At 43.6% G+C, this 19,693-nt stretch overlaps 1 protein-coding gene across 2 annotated transcripts in view; it reads right to left on the reverse strand.

Annotated features, from left to right (window-relative positions):
* magixb (MAGI family member, X-linked b) overlaps positions 1 to 19,693 on the reverse strand; it is a 41,383-nt gene that overhangs the window by 404 nt on the left and 21,286 nt on the right. Inside the window, exons 5-18 of one of the 2 annotated variants that reach the window (XM_078255590.1) lie at positions 19,367 to 19,540; positions 17,155 to 17,350; positions 15,275 to 15,345; positions 13,948 to 14,109; positions 12,509 to 13,034; positions 11,170 to 11,728; positions 10,380 to 10,443; positions 9,861 to 10,274; positions 5,083 to 5,283; positions 4,867 to 4,943; positions 4,531 to 4,677; positions 2,572 to 2,710; positions 2,078 to 2,181; positions 1,362 to 1,526 (exon numbers count right to left, since the gene is read on the reverse strand). In XM_078255590.1, the coding sequence (XP_078111716.1) occupies positions 1,458 to 1,526; positions 2,078 to 2,181; positions 2,572 to 2,710; positions 4,531 to 4,677; positions 4,867 to 4,943; positions 5,083 to 5,283; positions 9,861 to 10,274; positions 10,380 to 10,443; positions 11,170 to 11,728; positions 12,509 to 13,034; positions 13,948 to 14,109; positions 15,275 to 15,345; positions 17,155 to 17,350; positions 19,367 to 19,540 (2,903 nt within the window). In that variant the 3' untranslated portion in view covers positions 1,362 to 1,457. Of the gene's footprint in view, positions 1,527 to 2,077; positions 2,182 to 2,571; positions 2,711 to 4,530; positions 4,678 to 4,866; positions 4,944 to 5,082; positions 5,284 to 9,860; positions 10,275 to 10,379; positions 10,444 to 11,169; positions 11,729 to 12,508; positions 13,035 to 13,947; positions 14,110 to 15,274; positions 15,346 to 17,154; positions 17,351 to 19,366; positions 19,541 to 19,693 lie in introns of both variants that reach the window. The other variant, XM_078255589.1, reaches the window with a different exon arrangement.

Genomic DNA, 19,693 nt, shown 5'->3' on the forward strand with positions numbered 1-19,693 from the left:
GAGAGGATTACTCTGCTAAAGTAGCGCAAAGACAGAGATGCCGAGAGGTGACTGAGAGATAGGAAGTAGGTTAAACCAAGGTGTCTGAAATACCTTGTTGTCCTGGAAACATCTATGACTAATGCTGCAAATGTAAGGAGAGGAGTGAAACATAGTGAGGGCAAGAGTGCCTCAGAAAAAAAAAGACAATGTTATTGTTTTTTTCACCAGCAAAACAGACATAACTTTACCATGTTGGTGTCATTTACAAGTTGTGATATTGACATTTAACACCAGCCAGAGGTCAGCTCTAAAAAGGCACAAAGAATATGACTTCATACTGTAGATATCAAAGTGACTGAGAGAACATGTTGGTAGTGTGGGTAGCTGCAGAAAAACAAGTCGAGGTCTAACAGTGTGAGACTGACAGGATCTGATACTGTGTCTTACAGGTGCTGCATGCTCTACTTCCAGTTAAAAGTCAAAAGACAGCGCTTCTCCCTCCTGCCTTCCCTGTCCGCCTCCACGACCTGGGCGCCTGTTCCCCTCCACGACCTGAGCAAGCCTCTGCTGGCTGGGTGTGAGCCAAGGGCCTGGGAGCACCTTTACCCTGTGCCCGCCAGCGTCTGTGGCGGCCAGAGAAAGGCCCGAGATGCTGGCAGCTGACACGCTGCTGTCAGATTCGCTGCCTCCAGACTCTAACTCATCATCGTTCAGCTGCTCTATGGACAGTTTGGAGGCGAGGAAGGAGAAGTGCTTTCTCTGTGACACCGGATCTATCACAGCAACGCTTCGTAAAGGCCTCTCGGCACGCCAGTTTTGTACATCGTCGTCTTTCTGTTCTTCATTCAGCCCTGGCTCTCTACTGGCACCCCTGTCATCACCCCATGGCCTCTCCTGCTCCCTGTACTCTGCTGCCATGTCCCAGTTTTCATCATACATCACCTCCCAGTTTTGTTTGGGTGTGGGAAGCTTTTGCTTAGGACTTGGAATGGGTAAGAAAACATCATCGTCACTCTCCTGTATCTCTAAACTGACTCTCCCCTCTACTTCCTCCACCTTTTCCTCAACAGCAGGCACCTCATGCTCTTCCTCCTTCTCCTCAGACTCTTTACCCTCTGCCTTCCTCACCCTCTCCTCAGTTTGACTTTCTCTGCTTTTGCTCCTCCCTCTCTCCCTCTCCAGTTTCCTTCCCCTCACTGTCCCTCTTTCTGTATCACTATCATCATAACTCCTGAGGGCATCTCTAGGTAAACTCTGGGACTCTTTCTTTCTCCTCCTCCTCCTCCTCCTCCTGTCCCTGGCTTCCCGAGACCTCTCTTCCCAATCAGAGATGGGGCTTTGTAAAGCCGGGCGTCCTCCTCCCTCTGAGCCCCATCTTCTTCTGCTCCTTACTGTCCCTTTCTCTCTCTCACGTCCATTTGAAGACCTGCTTCTCCTCTTCTGCTTGGAGCTGTGCCCCTTCCGCCCGGTGGAGTCTACTGCAGCCAAACCCTGCTCCTTGGGGTGATGCAGGAGGGAGGTGGGGGAGATTCTCTGCTTACGGCCTGGACACACATTACATGGAGAGAGGGAGGTGGAGAGAGGAGGAGAAAACAGACTGAATAGGCAGGTAAAAGAGAGGAAAAGCAAAATCTCTGGCAGAGAGCATTATGTAATCTGTTATTAAAGAGCTCTGAAATCCAGAAAGTATTATTTCTTTGTCAGTGCATTTGGTCAGCTTGTGTAACAACAACTGCTTTTCTATTTTAGTACAACCTTCAGATAACTCTTCATTTGAAATACGGCACACATCTTATCAGTATGCTCCATAATAGTGTCATTGTACCATTCTTTTTGGTAAATAATTCAGGGTGCTTACAAATTGTGAAGCTGGTGCAGCCTGTTCAGAGGTAGGTCTGAGGGAAACTAAATTGGGCAAGAAATCGGTATAATATTGTACATTTCTACAGCATCACTTAAGTTGATAATAAAGATGATCTTATAAGAAGGATGTCCAACACACAGGCTGTGATGTATGTTTCACTACGAGTGAAGACAGCAGTGGTGACTGAGTAGAGGAATGTACAGTAGAGAGACAGAAAATGGGAGAACTAACAGGAACCATTACCAACCGCGTATTCTCTGTCCGTCCAATGACATAGAAGCAAGGCTCGCCTAGCTTGGAGTTGGTCATACATAGAGACAAACTGGAGAGCTCCACTGAGAGAGAGAGAGAAAAGGAGAAGAAAAGAAAGGAGAGGAATGTTTGGGGGAGAAAAAAAAGGAAAACCAAGACAGCCCAAATCCAGAGGGAAAATGTGGTGGGAATGTTAAAAGCAGAAAAAAAGAGGATCAGATGTGGGTTAAAAGGTGGGAAACCCCACAAAAGAAAAAGAAAGAGTAAAAAGGTAAAAGTATGTTAGTTAGAATCAGTCCCACAGGTAAAGAAGAAAAAACACACCCAAGACAAATGCATCACATGCAAAAGACAAGAGGTTCCAAGTTTTTGAATGTCTTGAATTTGAATATATCATATATTTCCATGCTTAGAATTTTTCCTGTAAACACAAGGTGGTAACATCCCTGATATATCCTCCCACTGTGTCTCACCATAGTCAGGCACATAGCCGTTTCCTCTCTTGAGGACCAGGTGGATGCGGTGGCCTCCTCTGCGGATCTGCTCCACCGCCTGGCTGTGGGTCATCCCTGCTGTACTGTTCCCATTGATCTCCACAAGCTGATCGCTCACCTGCAGCCCCAAACACACAAACACAACGGCACGGCATTAAATATCATATGTATTATATCATACAAATAACGGAATATTCTGTAATATAAACCTGTAGTCTATATCCACGACGTTCCACTTTCGGGATTGGACTCTTTTCTAGCCTGGTCCTACCAGACTATCGTACATTTCATTTGTACAGAGAGTCTGGCCACTCTCCATTAACAAGTGTTAACTTCCTTGAAGGCGGGTACTCTGTTGAAGTTTAAAACTATTGGATCTGCCCAGAGCCACTCTGGGTCTGCCATAACCAATCGCTAACGTTTGGTCGTGATGTCGGCTTAGCATCGCTAGCGTTAGCCTTAGCCAACTCCTTCACCACTAACGGAGCGAGCTGGAAAATCTAACTTTTCCCGAATCCCGTGGGGAGGAGGGCCACAACATAATGGCCACCAACAAAACTCAGCAAAGATTGCTGAGCTCGGGCTTTAACTTCTGGATATTCGGCAGCGTTGCCACAACGGACCGAATGGCTTTGATCACATCGTTCTCCGCCGCCATTACGGAACTACAACTGAAATTAGCTCACAACCTCAACGTCATCGTTCTCAGCCACTCCCTCTGTTCGCTGATTGGACCGCCAAATATTTGGCCAGAGAAAACCCAAGAATATACCGCAAACACAGACTGTGTACTGAAGGAAAATGAAAATTGAGTGGAAGTACGTAGGAGGGCGGAGACAGGCTAACTCTTTTCGGCCGGAATACCATTACCTTACACTTTCTTTGTGTTGTAATTCTAAACTCCGGTGGATTTATGAGGACTATGGTTCTGCAGGGTAAATCCAGACAGCTAGCTAGACTAACTGTCCAATCTGAGTTTTCTGTTGCAACTAAAACAACTTTTAAACGTACACAGCCAAGGCTATTTTGCAGAGGCACTGTGACTCTGCCCGGTGCTTAGCGCCGCCCAAGACGATTGTGATTGGTTTAAAGAAATGCCAATAAACCAGAGCACGTTTTTCTCCCATCCCGGAATACTGTGTGGACTAGCCAGACCCTCCTCAGCACACTGTGGAGGAAAGTCTGGCAAAGCGAGACTAATAAACCTGTAACAGTAACTAAGATACAGCAGACATTTTGACTTATCATGGCAGAAAATACATGTACAATGACTTTGTCCCAGTGTCCCAGTAATCCATGAGTCAATCAAATCAACCACACAGTCCTGATGAAGAAGATCAACTGAGTTTTAAGTGTTTCATCCAATAAATAATACCTAAAGATGTTTTTTTATTATTATTTTTTAAACTGTAACTTTTACTGTTGCTCATAAATATTTATTGTTATTGAGAAAAGCTTTTTTTCAGGGATTTTAAGTGTCTTGCTTTAACTGAAATGTTTACCAAAAGCAAGGCTCGTCTGCAAATTGAAAATAAATATTGTAATCACATTTTTAAGTAACACAACATCAAAATACAGTACAGGAACATATGTTTTTGTATTAGTAGAAGTATATAGTATGTAATTACAAGTATCCTGTTATTAATCAACCCCAACTTCATCCAATGTCTGTTGGAAGTTTTGCTGTGTATTATTCAAAAGAAAAATGTGTGTACAACTGCACATGCTCACATACAGAAGTGCAAATAATAATAATACAATTGAGATGATAAACTCAATGGATAATGCATACGTATATATATATATACACATATATATATATACATATATATATATATATATATATATATATATACACACACACATATATATATATATATATTTATATTTATATATATATATTTATATACACACACACATTACAGTAAACAGACACACCTGCATTTTTAGGCTCCGTGAGGCTGGCCCCCCCTTCATCAGTCCCAGGACGTAGAGCCCCATGTTGTACTCACTGCCCCCTCTAAGGCTGAATCCGAAGCCTGAGTGGCCACGATCCAGGTCTACACTGTAATACCTGGAGTCACGCTGGGAGACGAGTGCAGAGAGAGCACAGAGGGAGAGACTGATCATCATCACAGCAGGGAATATTACAAACAGACAGTAAATAAGATAATAATAATAATAATAATAAAATAATAATAATAATAATAATAAAAATTCCAGTCAATAAAGTGATCATGAGGCACACGTTATTAATTACGGTGCTGCCCTGACCTTTGGACGCAACCTCTGACCCTTCCTGCCTCTGTTACTGGGGTCAAACTCAGTGGTTTCTGCAAGGCTTGAAGAATCTGAAATAAATGATGATTAAAATTTGGTTGCAAGTCAAGAACCAGGCTGTATATGTATGTATGTGTATATATATATGTGTGTGTGTGTGTGTGTGTGTGTGTGTGTGTGTGTTTCCTGGATACTTGTGTCTATGCTTACAGGTGCTGGGCCGGGGGACAATGGTGAGGCGCAGAGTGTTTCCTGCTCGACGAAGGATCTGAGCAAGTTCCCGATGAGGCAGAGTCACCACCGAGCGCCCCTCTATTGCCTCTAATCGATCTCCAGGCCGAATCTGACCACTCTTGGCCGCCGGGCTGCCTCGACGTACCGTCACAAACCGGTGAGGGAGAAGTGAAGCAGCTGAAAAGAGGACAGAAAACATCCGTTAACTTCAGTTACTACTACCTTCAATGACTTGTTGCTTGAGTTACTTGTTGAGTAGTTCATACTCAAATAAAGTTGCAATTGGAACACAGAGTTCCAAAACTTTGCTTTTAACTGAAGGCAGTGAGTAACAAGTTGGGTCAAATGCAGATCAATTTAAAAGCAAGAAGATTTATTTCACAGGTGCGTTCGCCAGATTTCCTAAAACAAGCCTTAATTAAGCTTTGGATCGTTTTTGGCAGGGTTTACTTTATAAAGTACTTTCCACAGAAGCCTTCTTTTACACCTCCCCCACTGTCTCCTTGAAACACTCTCCTCTGCTCCTTCATCTTCCCATCTATCAACCTATCTCTCCATCCGCTGACACACCAGGAACTGTTTTTCGCTGTTCAATGACTTGTCGTCCTCCACAAGAAAAAACTGTGATGGAACACAAGCTTTTCCAGCAATATTTTTCTGTCCTGAATCTGTCAAACTGCATAACAGACTGTAGATAATTACACTTCGGTTTATACAGTGATTCTTATGCTCAGCTCGTCTAAGATCCACAAACTTGCAGTCTGTCTGCATTAGCATGCCTCTAGCATACAGGACACACACACAGTGCATTTCACTAGCTTTGTGGGGACCCGTCATTGACATAATGCATTCCCTAGCCCCTTACCCTAACCTTAACCATCACAACTAAATGCCTAACCTTAACCCTTACCCTAATTCTAACCCTAATCCTAAAACCAAGTCTTAACCCTCAAACAGCCCTTTAAAGTTGTGGGGTCCAGCATTTTGGCCCCACAAAGCTGTCCGGACCCCACAAGTATACTGTATTCACGTTTTTTTGGACCCCACGAATATAGTTAACCAAGAAAACACACACACACACACACACACACACACACACACACACACACACACACACACACACACACACACACACACACACACACACACACACACACACACACACACACACACACCACTCCTGGAGAGCTATTTTACACAGGAGAGTGTAGCTGAGGTTGCAGTTGATGTGTAAGTGTTCCTGTCTTTTTGTTCAATTAATCTGACCTCTGAATTGAAGTGAGCGTACAATGTGAGGAGGAACAATTAGCTGCATGCATCAGGAACTCAATTTGTCTTATCTTCTGTTCAAAGAGATCACTCACAATTAAGCTCCACTCTGGTCAGCGTCTGGGGTTGATGAGAAAAATATTGAGCAGCCTGAAAATAAATTTGCTTCCATTAATCTCCTGCACCAACTAAAAAGCTTCTTACAGTTTTTAGCTGGACAGTCTGTCTCTTTCTGTGTAGACTTCTAAGTCTAAGTCTATCTTCTGTTCCTCGTTCTGTATCTTAGTAAACTCCCCATTGCGCTCTTCCTGAACCCTCTCTGAGGTTATGCTGGGCTTTGGTGACAGCTGGCCCATCTAGAGTCTTGCCAGTGGCCTTATGTAACCCAGCAGGCAGCATAAACAATTTTGAAACTCTCATTCAGCTGGGGTAAATAACTGCCATCCTAGTCTACATCCCTCCAGGATAGAACAGATAAACAGCAGTTTAAACTGTCTTATGAATCACCATGTAATCAAAATGCAATTGTGGGCGCTAGGAATATTGTGTTGTTATGTCACATTGGATTGATGATCCTGCTAAAAAGTACAGCCTATAATTCTGAGTCCAGAGACATATCTCCAATCTGGGCCTAATCTGGGTGACCCAGGCAGGAACGGCAATCAGGTCAAATCAAAGCCAAGGCAGCTTTGCAAATAGTCTTCTTATCATGCATAATACATTAGTCCAACAGTCGCCAAACACATGAATACACATGCAACGGCCATGCTCTCTCACACACACACACACACACACACACACGCACACACATACACACACACACACACACACACACACACACACACACACACACACACACACACACACACACACACAGTGACTCACATGCAGAGGGATTTGGACAGATGTACATTGCCACACACACACACACACACACACACACACACACACACACACACACACACACACACACACACACACACACACACACAGATCCATCCAAATGGACTCCTTTGTATCATAGTGTCTTTTCCTCTGGCTCTCCATGTTCTCCTGTCCAGAGTAATCCCACTGCAGTATACCCAGCAGCCAGCCAGCCAGCCAGCCAGCCTCTGACGCTCTGCACTGATCACCGCTCAGCTCAGGAGTCGGAGCAGCCCCCCCTCCCCACCATCATAAAATCCCCCTCTGCAGCCCAGATGCATCTGCCGGTGCAGACATCCCCACAGCAGCCTGTACATGTCCAGCACATGCCGGAGAGCGGGGAGAACACTGTTGATCTTTAGCAGGATCGTTCATACAAGTAGTGTGTGTGCAGGGGAGTTAATGCTGACAGCACTTCTAATACTGTCTATTAAATCCATTAATTTTTATGCCTGTGTAGCTCACTAATGGCTCTAATACAAAGACCATTAACACATCAAGTTGTGTGCTGCTTTAAGCCTGGCTGGGTTAAAAATATTTTAAATTCCCTTATATCCGTTGTTGTTGTTGCTGCTGCTGCAATCATCATCCAGTATAACTGTAATAAAAAAATAAAATAACCACAATACATATTGCCACAGCATCAGTTTCATCAACTATCTGACATCTAGAAGATGTGAGCCTGTGGATGTAACTTTCATACTGCCAAAGTCAACATCTGACCGAGCAAACTTTAGCGTGCAACACGGAATTATAACCTCTAGCTCATGCACACAGCTGAACGTGAAACACTGCACCAAACCAGTACCCTCCCATTTTCTTTTTAGTAAACATGAAACGAGAAGTGGAGCGAATAATTACGTTTAGACTCCTTCACAGTTTTCAAAGCAGACTGTAGTCTCTCCAGCATGGTTCTTTGATTAGCATGCGCAGAAAACAAACAAAAAATGTAATCCTCAATTCCTTGTCAGGCAGCTTGGAGGTGTTGAGATTCACATGTAACGGCCAACAGGAGCTGAAACACAGGTTGGCTGTCCCCTCTGTTGCTCCTCTGTGAGGGAAATGTTCAGTGTGGCATTTCTCTTGAGCATTCAGAGAGCAATGGAGAGGTTGGTGGGAGGCGGAGGGAGGGATGGAGGGAAAGAGATAGATAGAGAGAGAGGGGGAGAGTTTTAATCTTTTGAAAAACCAGACTGGATGCTTTTACTGCAGAGTCAAAGGGTGTGAGAGAGAGAGAGAGAGAGAGAGAGAGAGAGAGAGAGAGAGAGAGAGAGAGAGAGAGAGAGAGAAGAGAGAGAGAGAGGGTGAGAAAGGAAAATAGTGGGTGTGAGCGTGTGAGGAAGATAAGAGCGATGGAGAGAAAGACTGATGAGAGGAAGTGGAAGAGAGAGATGGGAAGAGGAAATGATAGAGGAGGATAAAGGCAGATATGCAGAGACAGGTCCCCTCTGTTCTTTCTGTGAAAATAAAGTGGAGGTTTTGATGAGGGAGGGTGTCTGTGCTGCAGAGACATGTGCACCTACAACCTTTATCTCACCATGAAAACATAACGGTGTTTGCTTGGCCCATAAAGCAAAATGAACTGCATCAAACCGGAATAGAGGGCAGCAAATGCAACACATAGGAAGAGAAGAGGGGGGTAATTCATCATGGGGATGCTGCGGTTAACCGGCTATTCATAAGCACTACACTAAAAGCTAATCAGGGGAGGATGTGCTCACTTGCCAGACAGAACATAAACAAGCCTCAATGTCCTATCAGGTCAGAGCGGATCGAGAAAACAGAGTGCGATACTAGTGATATGATACTTTTAACAAAATCCGTTTTTGCTGGAGAGAAATTGTATTAAAAAGAGCAGGACTAAAATAATTGTAAATACCCTGTTCACTTCTTAAAGGAATATTTTTGACACTTGGGGAAATACACTTATTTGCTTTATTGCTGAGAGTTCGATGAGAAGATGAATACCACTCCCATGATGTCTGCACAATAAATATGAGGTTACTGCCAATGGCAGGCACCAAGCTGAAACTTCAGGAAGTTACTGTCCAGCACATAACCCCCTGTAAAACTACAACTATCAAACATCTCATGGAAAGTGCATTTGCATTTAGCATTTCATGAAAATAGAGAAATGTTTTCTGCTAGCTAGCCAAAAGTGAACTCCATGATAAACCACTCTGTGACAATAGTGGATGCCAAAACTGATTTCCTTCAACAATACAATCAGCCTGGGGGGAAAATACTTTATAAGAAAAGGGTTGATGAAGCATCATGACTCATCTGGTGGCATGTAGCCATGGTGACCACCACTATTTAATCTGCAATTACCTAATGGTGCATCTGTCCACAAGGACATCCAAATGAAACCTGTTTCCCTGGGCAGGTAACCAAACGGTTCTACTGGGCCAAGAAAGTTCAACTAATGCTGCGTAATGCCATACACTTCTACTTCAGATCATTAGATGAAAAGAAATACAGTTTTGCAAAACATGTACTATATTTAATCACATGTTGCACAATATGATTTGTCACTATAGTTGTATGTAGTTGGCTCTCACCTTTGCCATTCTCCACATCCTGAGAGGCAATGACGAACCCAAAGCCCTCTCCTGGCTTTCTCCTCAGCTCCACATCAAACCCTCTGAGCGGCCAAGTTCGTTCCCCACCCTGGCTTTCTAGACCGGAGTCAGGAACTGTGACACTACCTGCCTCGTCCTCCAGGCCCGTGTTGATCCAGTCTTTGGGTTCCATGGTCAGGGTCACTGGAATCGACTCCAAAAAACTGGTGCTCTGGATCAGCGAGGAGCACATCGGAGCTGGGGAGGCAGGGTTGCTGATGGAGGTACGGGGCATAGGCAGTGTTTCTGGGAGCACAGAGGAGATGTCTGAACCAACAGGTGGAGGAGGGGGGCGGAGTAGAGGCGGAGGGAGTCTCCGGGTGGAGCCGGGAGAGATGGTTGAGTGATAGATGCCTGATAATGACAGAGAAAATAACTGTGAGATGAATTTAGCCACAGAGAATACTTGTTAGTCAGTTACTAAAATCACTGACTCCACAACGAATGTGAATCATATACCTCCTCTGTAAATCAACAAGATGACTTCCGCCTGTTTGGTGTGTTCCTGGAGAACTGTTTGTACCTGTTAACAAACGCATACATAAATTGTGACTAATTTTGAAATTCTTTGGGTACATTTGACAAGGTGGTGTTCATCTCTCATTTTGATTGATTAGCATGTTTTCAGTAACGTGGAGGTATGGAGATGAATATTTATGAAGGTAATAATTTAAACATTTTATTGAAATAAAAAAATGTTCACTATGTTGCTAGAACACACTACACATAGGTCTGGAATACACACATGCTCAGGTCCTATAAATGTACAAATTGAGAGATGTCAGAGTGAGGGGGCTGCGAGTGCTTGACAGGCGCCCTGAGCAGTTGGGGGGGTTCGGTGCCTTGCTCAAGAGCACCTTGGCAGTGCACAGGAGGTGAACTGGCACCACCTACCAGTCCACACTCCAGTCCGTATGGGGACTCGAACCAGCAACCCTCTGGTTCCCAACACAACTCCCTGATGGACTGAGCTACTGCCACCCCAAATACAGGAAATATGAATGATTTTACTCAAAATTTTGATTATTTTACAGGCTTTCCTCTCATTTACATTTTTTTCTGAAATACTGTATAGTTTGATCTCTTTAGCTCACCAGAGAAGAGAAACTCATGCACCCCATGGCAAAGGGAAGCAAGCAGAAATGTATTCATATTAAGCAAAAAAGCCACTGTTTCAACCCATCAACTATGAATTGTGTTTAGTTCACATTACTTCTCCTGACTTTCCTCCCATTTGGTCCTCTAATACCTGTGTAAAACTAAGACTCTGGACATCTGCTCCGTTGATTTTGACAATAGCATCCCCTGGCTGCAGGGAGTTGCACTGCGTCCTGTCCCAGACTCTTTTCACTATAGTCATCCTGCCTCCTGGACCGCCAGCCGTCACGCTGAAGCCGAGTCCTCGGTCTCCTTCGGTCCTCCCCAAGGCCACTGGCACCAGCTCCCCTCCGCTCAAACTGCAAACTGCACTGCCCACACTCATTGCCCCAGGAGAGGACACACTGCTGTGACTTGCAGTGGGGCTGGTGTTGCCATGGAAACCGTTAAAGCCACGATAATGGTGTGGGCTGTCAGGGGTGGGAGGAGGTCTGAGATGTGAGGTCTGCGGTCTGAAGAGGCGGGAGTGAGCGCTGTGGGGGCCGCCGGGGGAGGACGAGAGCCTCCTCGGTGACTGAGGCAGAGGCAGCCGGGACCCCGACATAGTGCAGGTGGACAGGTCACTCTCAGACGACTTGGATGTGCCGTAACGATAAGGATGAGGGGGCGTTGAGAGGGAGTTATTGTTGTGATTACGGATAATTGATGCCCTGATGAAAAAGAATGTGAGGAGTCAAAATCCAAAGTAAATACAGTATGTCTTTGCTTTGACACGTATTCAGGTGCAGAAATGTTTAGGACTGCAACTAAGGATGTTATTTATTTTAATCAGCCAATTACTTTCTTGATCCATTTTTTAGTCTATAAAATGTCAAAACAATTAAAAAATGCTTATCACAATTTTCTAGAGGCCAATGTGACATCTTCAAATAGATTGTTTGTCCAACCAAAACCAAAAGATATTTCATTGACTATCATACATGGCCAAAAACTAAATGCACCAAATCCATACATTTGAGAAGCTGGAACTAACATTTGGTATTTTTGCTTGAAAACGATGAATCAATGATAAATGGAAGAACTTGTAACGTACATTACATTCTAATGGTATTGTTGCCATCACCTGTCACTGCAGCCTGTATAGTATACAGTTATATACTATATATACAAAATGCATTTCCTCTCATTATTTGAACAAAAGGTAACTAAAAGAATTCTGCCACACAAAAATCCCTCAATTATTATTGGATTAAATCTAATTTCTCATTGATTCTCATTTCCTACAGCACAGTATTACCTTATTAAACTGAATTTGAAATTACAGGCACACTTTCAAACTATTCAATACTACTTTAAAATCACTGCAATCAAACTGCTAATTGTTTTCAATAATCACTTTAAAAAGGGCATTACAAACTCAAATGAATGCACCTCTAAAATACAATCTCTGCAGGAACTTCATTTGTGTCATACGCGTGTGTATCTGTTACCTGTGGGAACCAATGGCAGAAACAACTTCACTGTCACTCTGGCTGGCGAGCGTTGGGTCGAACGACTGCAGCCGGGCTAAACTTCTCAGTGAACGAGGAGGACGCACAGGCGGGGGAGAGGCAGCGTTGCTCATACTGGAGCGTCTGTATGAGGCCGGCTGTCTGGTAGCAAAAGACATAGCATTTCCATTAGTGTCTAGAGTCGCCCCTGGTTCCATGTACCTCCCGTCACTGTGGTGCCTGTTATAGTCAAAGTGCTGGGTGTTGGGAGTGGGTGTCGGGAGACGAGGTAGTTGGTGCAGAGGCTGAGGCTGGGTGGTGGTGGGTGGTAGGATGGGTTCCCCGCTGTCCAGTAGCCTTGGCGGGGGCTGCTTGGGACAACCGTCAGGGTTGTAGAGCATGGGATACCCTCTTCTAACCTCTACATCCACAGTGTGGCCCACAGGCACAGACTTGAGCATCTCTACCACCTCTTTGTGAGACACCCCCAACACACAAAAGTCATTGATGTACACCAGGATGTCCGCTAATAAAGCACAAAAGAAAACACAGAGATATCGTTATAATACTGGGCATTTTAAACAGGGGCGTAGCACAAAATTCTGGGCCCTGTAGAAAGGCATTCTCTATGGGTCTCTCCCCGCATCCACAGCTATTCATTCTAGCATCTTTTGGGGCCCTCCTCACATGAGGGCCCTGGGTACTCAATCCCCTTTACCCCCCAGTCCGACACACCTGATTTTAAATTATCTGCAGCAAAATTACACACCTTTGACAATATGTGTTACTGCTTCATCTTTTTTGACCATTTTCATATGCTTGAGCGTGCAGATAAGTGTAGTTTGCGAATGAAACATTGGCTGTGTGTTTTGCGTGGGTGTGGACTAATCCAACCAACTAATTCCTCTAAACCTATTAACAGATATGAACTAGATCAGCCCCTGCTGAGACAGCTTGTGCTGTTGCTTCCTAGAATGGTAATATCTGCCTGTATGGACATTTGTGTGTGTGTGTGTGTGTGTGTGTGTGTGTGTGTGTGTGTGTGTGTGTGTGTGTGTGTACCGTTGTATACACACGTTGTTATGATAGCTTGATTATGGTGTGCTAGCCCTGAGGATTAAGGACTGATTGTGCTATACACTTGCTGTGGGAGATCAGATAGTTCCAGAGGTATAATCCCAAAGAGTGGAGACAGAGAACTAGAGAGATGGTAAAACACACCGCTGACTAAAATATTTTCTTTTTGCAAGATTTCAGCAACTATAGTTACAGCTCTCAGTCTGCAGATATGTCTTGTACTATTACTAATATATACAAGTAAATATTTGTGTCCGAGAATGTGTCCCTCCTTTCTCTAGTCGATATCATATCACACATCATTTTTACAATTAAGATCGCTTTCTCATGCAGTAATTGTCCCTGATTTATTGTATGTTTACCTGTCTTGAGTGCTGAGGGACCACTTGCAGTCACACTGTAGACCTGGAGGAACTCTCTCGGCCTGCTGCCCCCAACAATATTGAAACCAAACCCCCTGGAGCCCTTGGTCAAGTGTGTGTGCACAGGGAAACCCCTGAGCTCCCCAGGCTGGTCCGTGAACCCTGGTAGTCACCGAAAATATACAGTGACAGAAAGACAGAGAGAGAGGATGAGACAATGATGATGCTTACCTCCAAGGAAAAGTTGTAAAAGTCTTCAAGGCAGCAAGGATATAAATAAAAATACCACCAGAGTGATATCAAATGAAGAGAGGAGTTATAACAGTTTCAGTCCTGTATGTTTATACGATTAAATGGTTCAAGCTGACCGGTTTTAGGAATGAGGGAAAAGAGAGAGAGAGAGAGAGAGAGAGAGAGAGAGAGAGAGAGAGAGAGAGTCAGAGCACTGCAAAAGAATCGCCAGATGGCTTTTTATAAAGAAATACTTAAATAAATAGACACGCACACAAACCAAAGTGTTTGGTGAAAAAACTGCATTAAAAGCAGAATCCATTACAGACTACCTCCTTAAAATCAGACACATAACCCATTAGATTGACCCAACACAGCACTGCAATCTGGGTATTTTTATTTACTGTTTACTCTCACTTTGCATTGAAAAAGTTACATCAGATTTGAGTTTTCCTCCCATTTTAGCCCTTTGTTTGTGAAGTGGAGCAGCAATTATTTTTGCATAAATGAAAACACCCTACTACATTATGACAGTGTTAGTTTGGAATCCATGTACCAGATTATACAGTAATAATGACCACAAGGAAGATTATATCACTGTCTGCTGGTGAGAGATGTGTACTGCACTTTACTAGGACAAGCTGGAATCACAGGACTATACTATAACAGATGGGTCCCTTACAGTTTGCAATCAGCCGTGTCAGACAGACATCAAAAAGTAGATTATATCCTTGTTTTTTTTAACAGCAAAACATGTGACCAAATTATGAAATTAAGTTACCAATCACATGCCATCCACGTGTCGACCCTGCCAGCCACAGCACAAAATCTGGCTCTTTGCCAGCAGCTCCGAGGTTTAGGCCTTAATCACTTACACGTCTCCATTCAACTAAAAAGCTCATTCCATCTCATTTGACTGGAGCAAGCTGGCTCAGTCTGTTACTTCCGTTCTTTACAAATATGTAACTTCATTAAGGCTGTTCAACAGTTAAATGTGCCACAAATGTTGCAGTAATTACATCCAGAGAGAGAGAGAGAGAGAGAGAGAGAGAGAGAGATATGGTAAAGAAAGAAAGAAACAAAGAAAGAGGCTCACATTCATTTTTGTAGACAGTCTCCCTGCTTGAGGCTAGAGGACTCTGCCAGTTGGTCCTCTTTGGGTTGCAACTTGGAGAGACAAAGCAAAAGAAAAGATTCCCTCTTCAGAAAAATAATAGTATTTGATATACTATGACAGCATTGGAATTTAATACAGTAAGAACAAAGATGCCTGCCATTGATAGGCTTTGCATAGCACCATTGCTGTATTCAGAGCATGTTTAAAGCAATAGTTTAACATTTTGGGAAATACAAATATTCACTTTTTTGCAGAGAGTTAGATGAGAGGATGGATACCACTCTCATTTCCTTCATATCTATCGTTAAATATGAAAAGACAGTTAGTTCAGCTTTGCATTAACACTTGAAACAGTGGACTAAGCTACAAGGTTAAAAAGAATCTGCCTACCAGCACCTCTAAAGCTCACTGAATAACATGATATATCTTGTTTTATAATCAATACAAAAACTGTGCAAAAAAAGTGCAAAAACAACAATTAGTGCTTAGTTTAGGTTATGGTTAGTTAACTGGTTAGCGATACGGTGAGTTCGGGTTGAGGTTAAGCATCAGAGAATACGGCTTGTTAAGGGGATACATATGAGCACAGGTTAAGGTTGAGTCAGGGGAATCACAAGTCTGTGTGGAAACAAATACCGGACTTGGCCAGAAGCAGTGACTGCAACACCACAACTTGTTTTTTTTACACTTTAGTTTTTGAATGTATTAAACAAACAAATGTAATGTGATAAATCAGTGAGGTTTAGAGGTGCTGGTAGGTTGTACCTTCAGACAGAGCCAGACTAGCTGTTTCCCCGTTTCCAGTTTTTATGCTAAGTTAAGCTAACCATCTTCTAGCTTCAGCTTCATATTTAGTAAAACTCATTTTTCATAAAACTCTCTGCAGCAAAGCGAATATGCTTGATGAGTGTATTCCACAGAATGTTAAACTATTCCTTTAAAGCTGGGGTAGGCTGTTTTTCTTTGCATCATTGGGCAAATATTCCATAATATATAATAACATTTTAGAATATTGTAATTCAAGTGGTCTGAGAGAAAACTAGGGTTCTGCATTTCCTCTTGGCCCTGTTTGCAGGCTTGAGAAAATCTAGCCTGTGACGGGAGACTTTGGCCAATCACAGGTCATTTTAGAGAGAGGGCAATCTTTATTGGCTGTTCTACAAATGCAGATGTGGGTGCACGCCCCTTCAAATGGTGAAAGTCTAACGCAACGGTAGAGGCAGCAACTGCATAAAAGAGAGTTTAAAGCAACACTAGAGAACTTTTCCCGCTTCGGTCCCCCTACAGGTTGGAAGCTGAATTGTCCATTACCGCTGTTGTATGTCTCATTCGAACTACAGATCCGCTACCCGATCTGGCAAACTTGCATAATGTAATGTAATGGACAATACCGCTTCTAACCTGTAGGGGGACCGAAGCGGGAAAAGTTCTCTAGTGTTGCTTTAAAAGAGAGTCTGACAATAAATGCGATAAAACATGTGTCAATATCAGCAAAGCGTTTCAGAGATGGAGAGAAAAAGTGGCTAATAGTTTAAGCCTTCTGCTAACCATAGCCAAAGGCACACAACTGCAGCTAATTGAAGTTCATGTTTATGTAGCTAGCTAGACGGCGGTAATTGTCATAGAATTGCGGCTATATAACTGCTTTAGGATCACAACCATGATTGCGCGTACTTATGCCCGTGCTCGTCTGGTGGGAAGAGCTTAGGACAGAGAGGGGGGAGCTGCAAGAGGAGGGCTGTAATTTCAAATTCTGGCAGGGTTTTTTTTTTTTTTTTTCTCAGAAAACTGAACTGAACTGCAGAAAACTGCCTACCTTAGCTTTAACTGTTGGTTGTGAAGAACAGGCAGATACTCACTCTATGTAGTGAGACTCGCCGGGGTCACTGAAGGCCTGCTCCCAGTGATCAGGCATCACATCTCTCACCCTGGCACCACTTCTGCTGCCGATGATCCCGTTCTCTATGGCATGACCATCCCCGCTGCTGGAAGCCCGGGGCCGCCCGGGGGACCGATGGCTAGGAGGGATGCTGCTGTTGACACCTGCAGAGCCTCCTGTAATTATGGTGACAACAAAGAATGTTAAAAAAGAAAAATCTAAATTGAACAGTAATATATTATTTAGAAGATGCAGGAGGTGAAAAACTTTCTTCTGCAGTCTGTAACGACCTGACGCGGGCAATTCCATGTCAGGCAGAAAAAGACCTGAGGTTAGCATCTCAGCCGGCTTTGTCCTCTCTCTAAGGAGGCAGAGTGTGTGACCATGCATGCCATGCTACCAGCAGAAGAAAAACAAACATGTTTTTTTTGTTGCCTAGCTGTCCTTGTAGCTGTCCTTCAGCTGTGCGCTCCAGCATGGATCTGAGAGGCGTTGGACATGACATGGGGTGTCCTGAGTCCCACTGTAAACTCATCCACCCACACCTTATCACTTCAGAAGATGACTCAGCAGAGGTCAGTGTTTTGGATGGATCTCTCAAACTCTATCCTGCATTCCCATTTTTCCTATTTATGCAATGTTGTTGTACTTTTTTCTCCACTACATTTATTTGACTGCTATAGTTTCTACACACTTTGAAGATATTACACAAAAACAACATACCATAACCTTTTACCCTTTGGATTGTGATACCTTATGACAAAAGACAGTGTTTAGTTGGGGCCCCTTGTCACATTTCAGATGTATTTTTAGTAGTACCATCAAAGAGACATTTCCCCTCTAAATTTCTCAGGTTTCTTTAAATAAATGTGCAAGGCCCAAAGAGATCAAATTAATTAATATTTCACAAAAAAGGCAAAGCTTAGAGAAATGCCCACAAAGTGAAAATGAATGTTTAAAGCAGAACTTTGGTTTTTCTTCTTTCCAATCCCATGAATCATCTCACGACCCCTCACACCTAGTCTGGCCATCACCAGACCAAGCTCAATCTTTTAAGATTGAACATTAGTCTGGGGAGTCTGCTCTGTATGTTCTACTGCACAAGAGGCGTGATCAACGGGCATAGTTCAAATGACTCTGTACGCAATTGGACAGTCCTTCAACCAATCAGACCAACGATCCGGGTGACGTAGCAGCGATCAACGGGTTGCTGCGCTTCGATGGCCGCCATGTTGAATGTAAACAAAAAGCTGCTTGGTCGCTTCTCTATCGTCATCGTGTTAAACCTGCCAATAGCGCGCCAGGTGGATAAGCCAGTTTGTGATTGGTCCCCACAGATTTTTAACGGAAGCAGGATAGATAAATGTACAGATTTCCAGCCTGGGCTGCAGGGCGGAATCAAATCGCTGGCAGATCTGGCTGGGTTTACCCAGTCTACCTCACACCCTCTTTGGAATAGCCTTGACCCCCAGGTTGGAACCACTGGACTAAACTACTCTATGTCACTAACAAGGGACATTTTTCTACAAGTACTTTTACTTTTGATACTTTAAGTGCATTTTGCAGATAATACTTCTGTACTTTTACTAAAGTAGGATTTTGAATGAGGGCCTTTTCACTTGTAATGGAATATTTTTACATTGTTGTATCGGTACTTTTACTTAAATAAAGGACCTGGGTACTTCCTCCACCACTGGTGATTAATAAGCCTTTTAAGCCTTCAAGTCATCCATCACAGAAAATGTTTTTGCCTCATGAGAGGAAAAAAATGTGCTATTCCAGTGTCAGGTGAGCCTAATAAGTTAATTCAAACACTTTCTCCTTCTTTGTCACCTCCCTGTGTGCACACTTGCCTGTCTGCTTACCTCCTTGCTTGCTCCACCTAAGGCAGCCTGACCTTCCTTTGGAAGTGAGCCAGCAATCGATGAGGCCACAGCTCCACCGAGAGTTTAGAGCATACTAATCGTGCTAATGATTGATTAATTTGGGTATCAGAGACTGGAGCTATAGATAGAGGGACAATGCAGTATTTAGCTGCAGGCTGCGGTGCTGGGTTTAAGAGATACGTTTTCTGCTGTAAATATGTCTGAAATTTTTTTTAAAGAAGCCCCAATGACTATGTAATACTCCACTTTACATGTATGACCTTGCCCACACATGCTGTCACATAGACCAGGTTTAGCAATACTTGCCAGACAGGCCTGAGTCGTCCCCGCTGTTCTCGCCGTCCTCTGCAGGCTTCTCGAGGTTGCTGAGCGATTTGCTGCGTGTGCGGAAGTTTCTGAGCAGGTTGCGGTGTTCCTGGTAGGTGATGGGGGGGCTCTCTGCGCTGATGTGAACGGGCCGAGGTGTGCCGTAGTAATTCCCTGAGACAGAGAAGGACAGGGGAAAGGCGTGCTGAGAAATGGAATTGCATTGAACATGTCAAACCGAAAACAAATTGTGTGGAAACGCCCTGTGTTAATGTAAATAAATAAATGTAAATAAAATCTACTGACATAAATCTAAAGGTGGTCAGT

The sequence above is a fragment of the Sander vitreus genome, chromosome 7, assembly GCF_031162955.1.
Source record: "Sander vitreus isolate 19-12246 chromosome 7, sanVit1, whole genome shotgun sequence".
Lineage (NCBI taxonomy): Eukaryota > Metazoa > Chordata > Actinopteri > Perciformes > Percidae > Sander > Sander vitreus.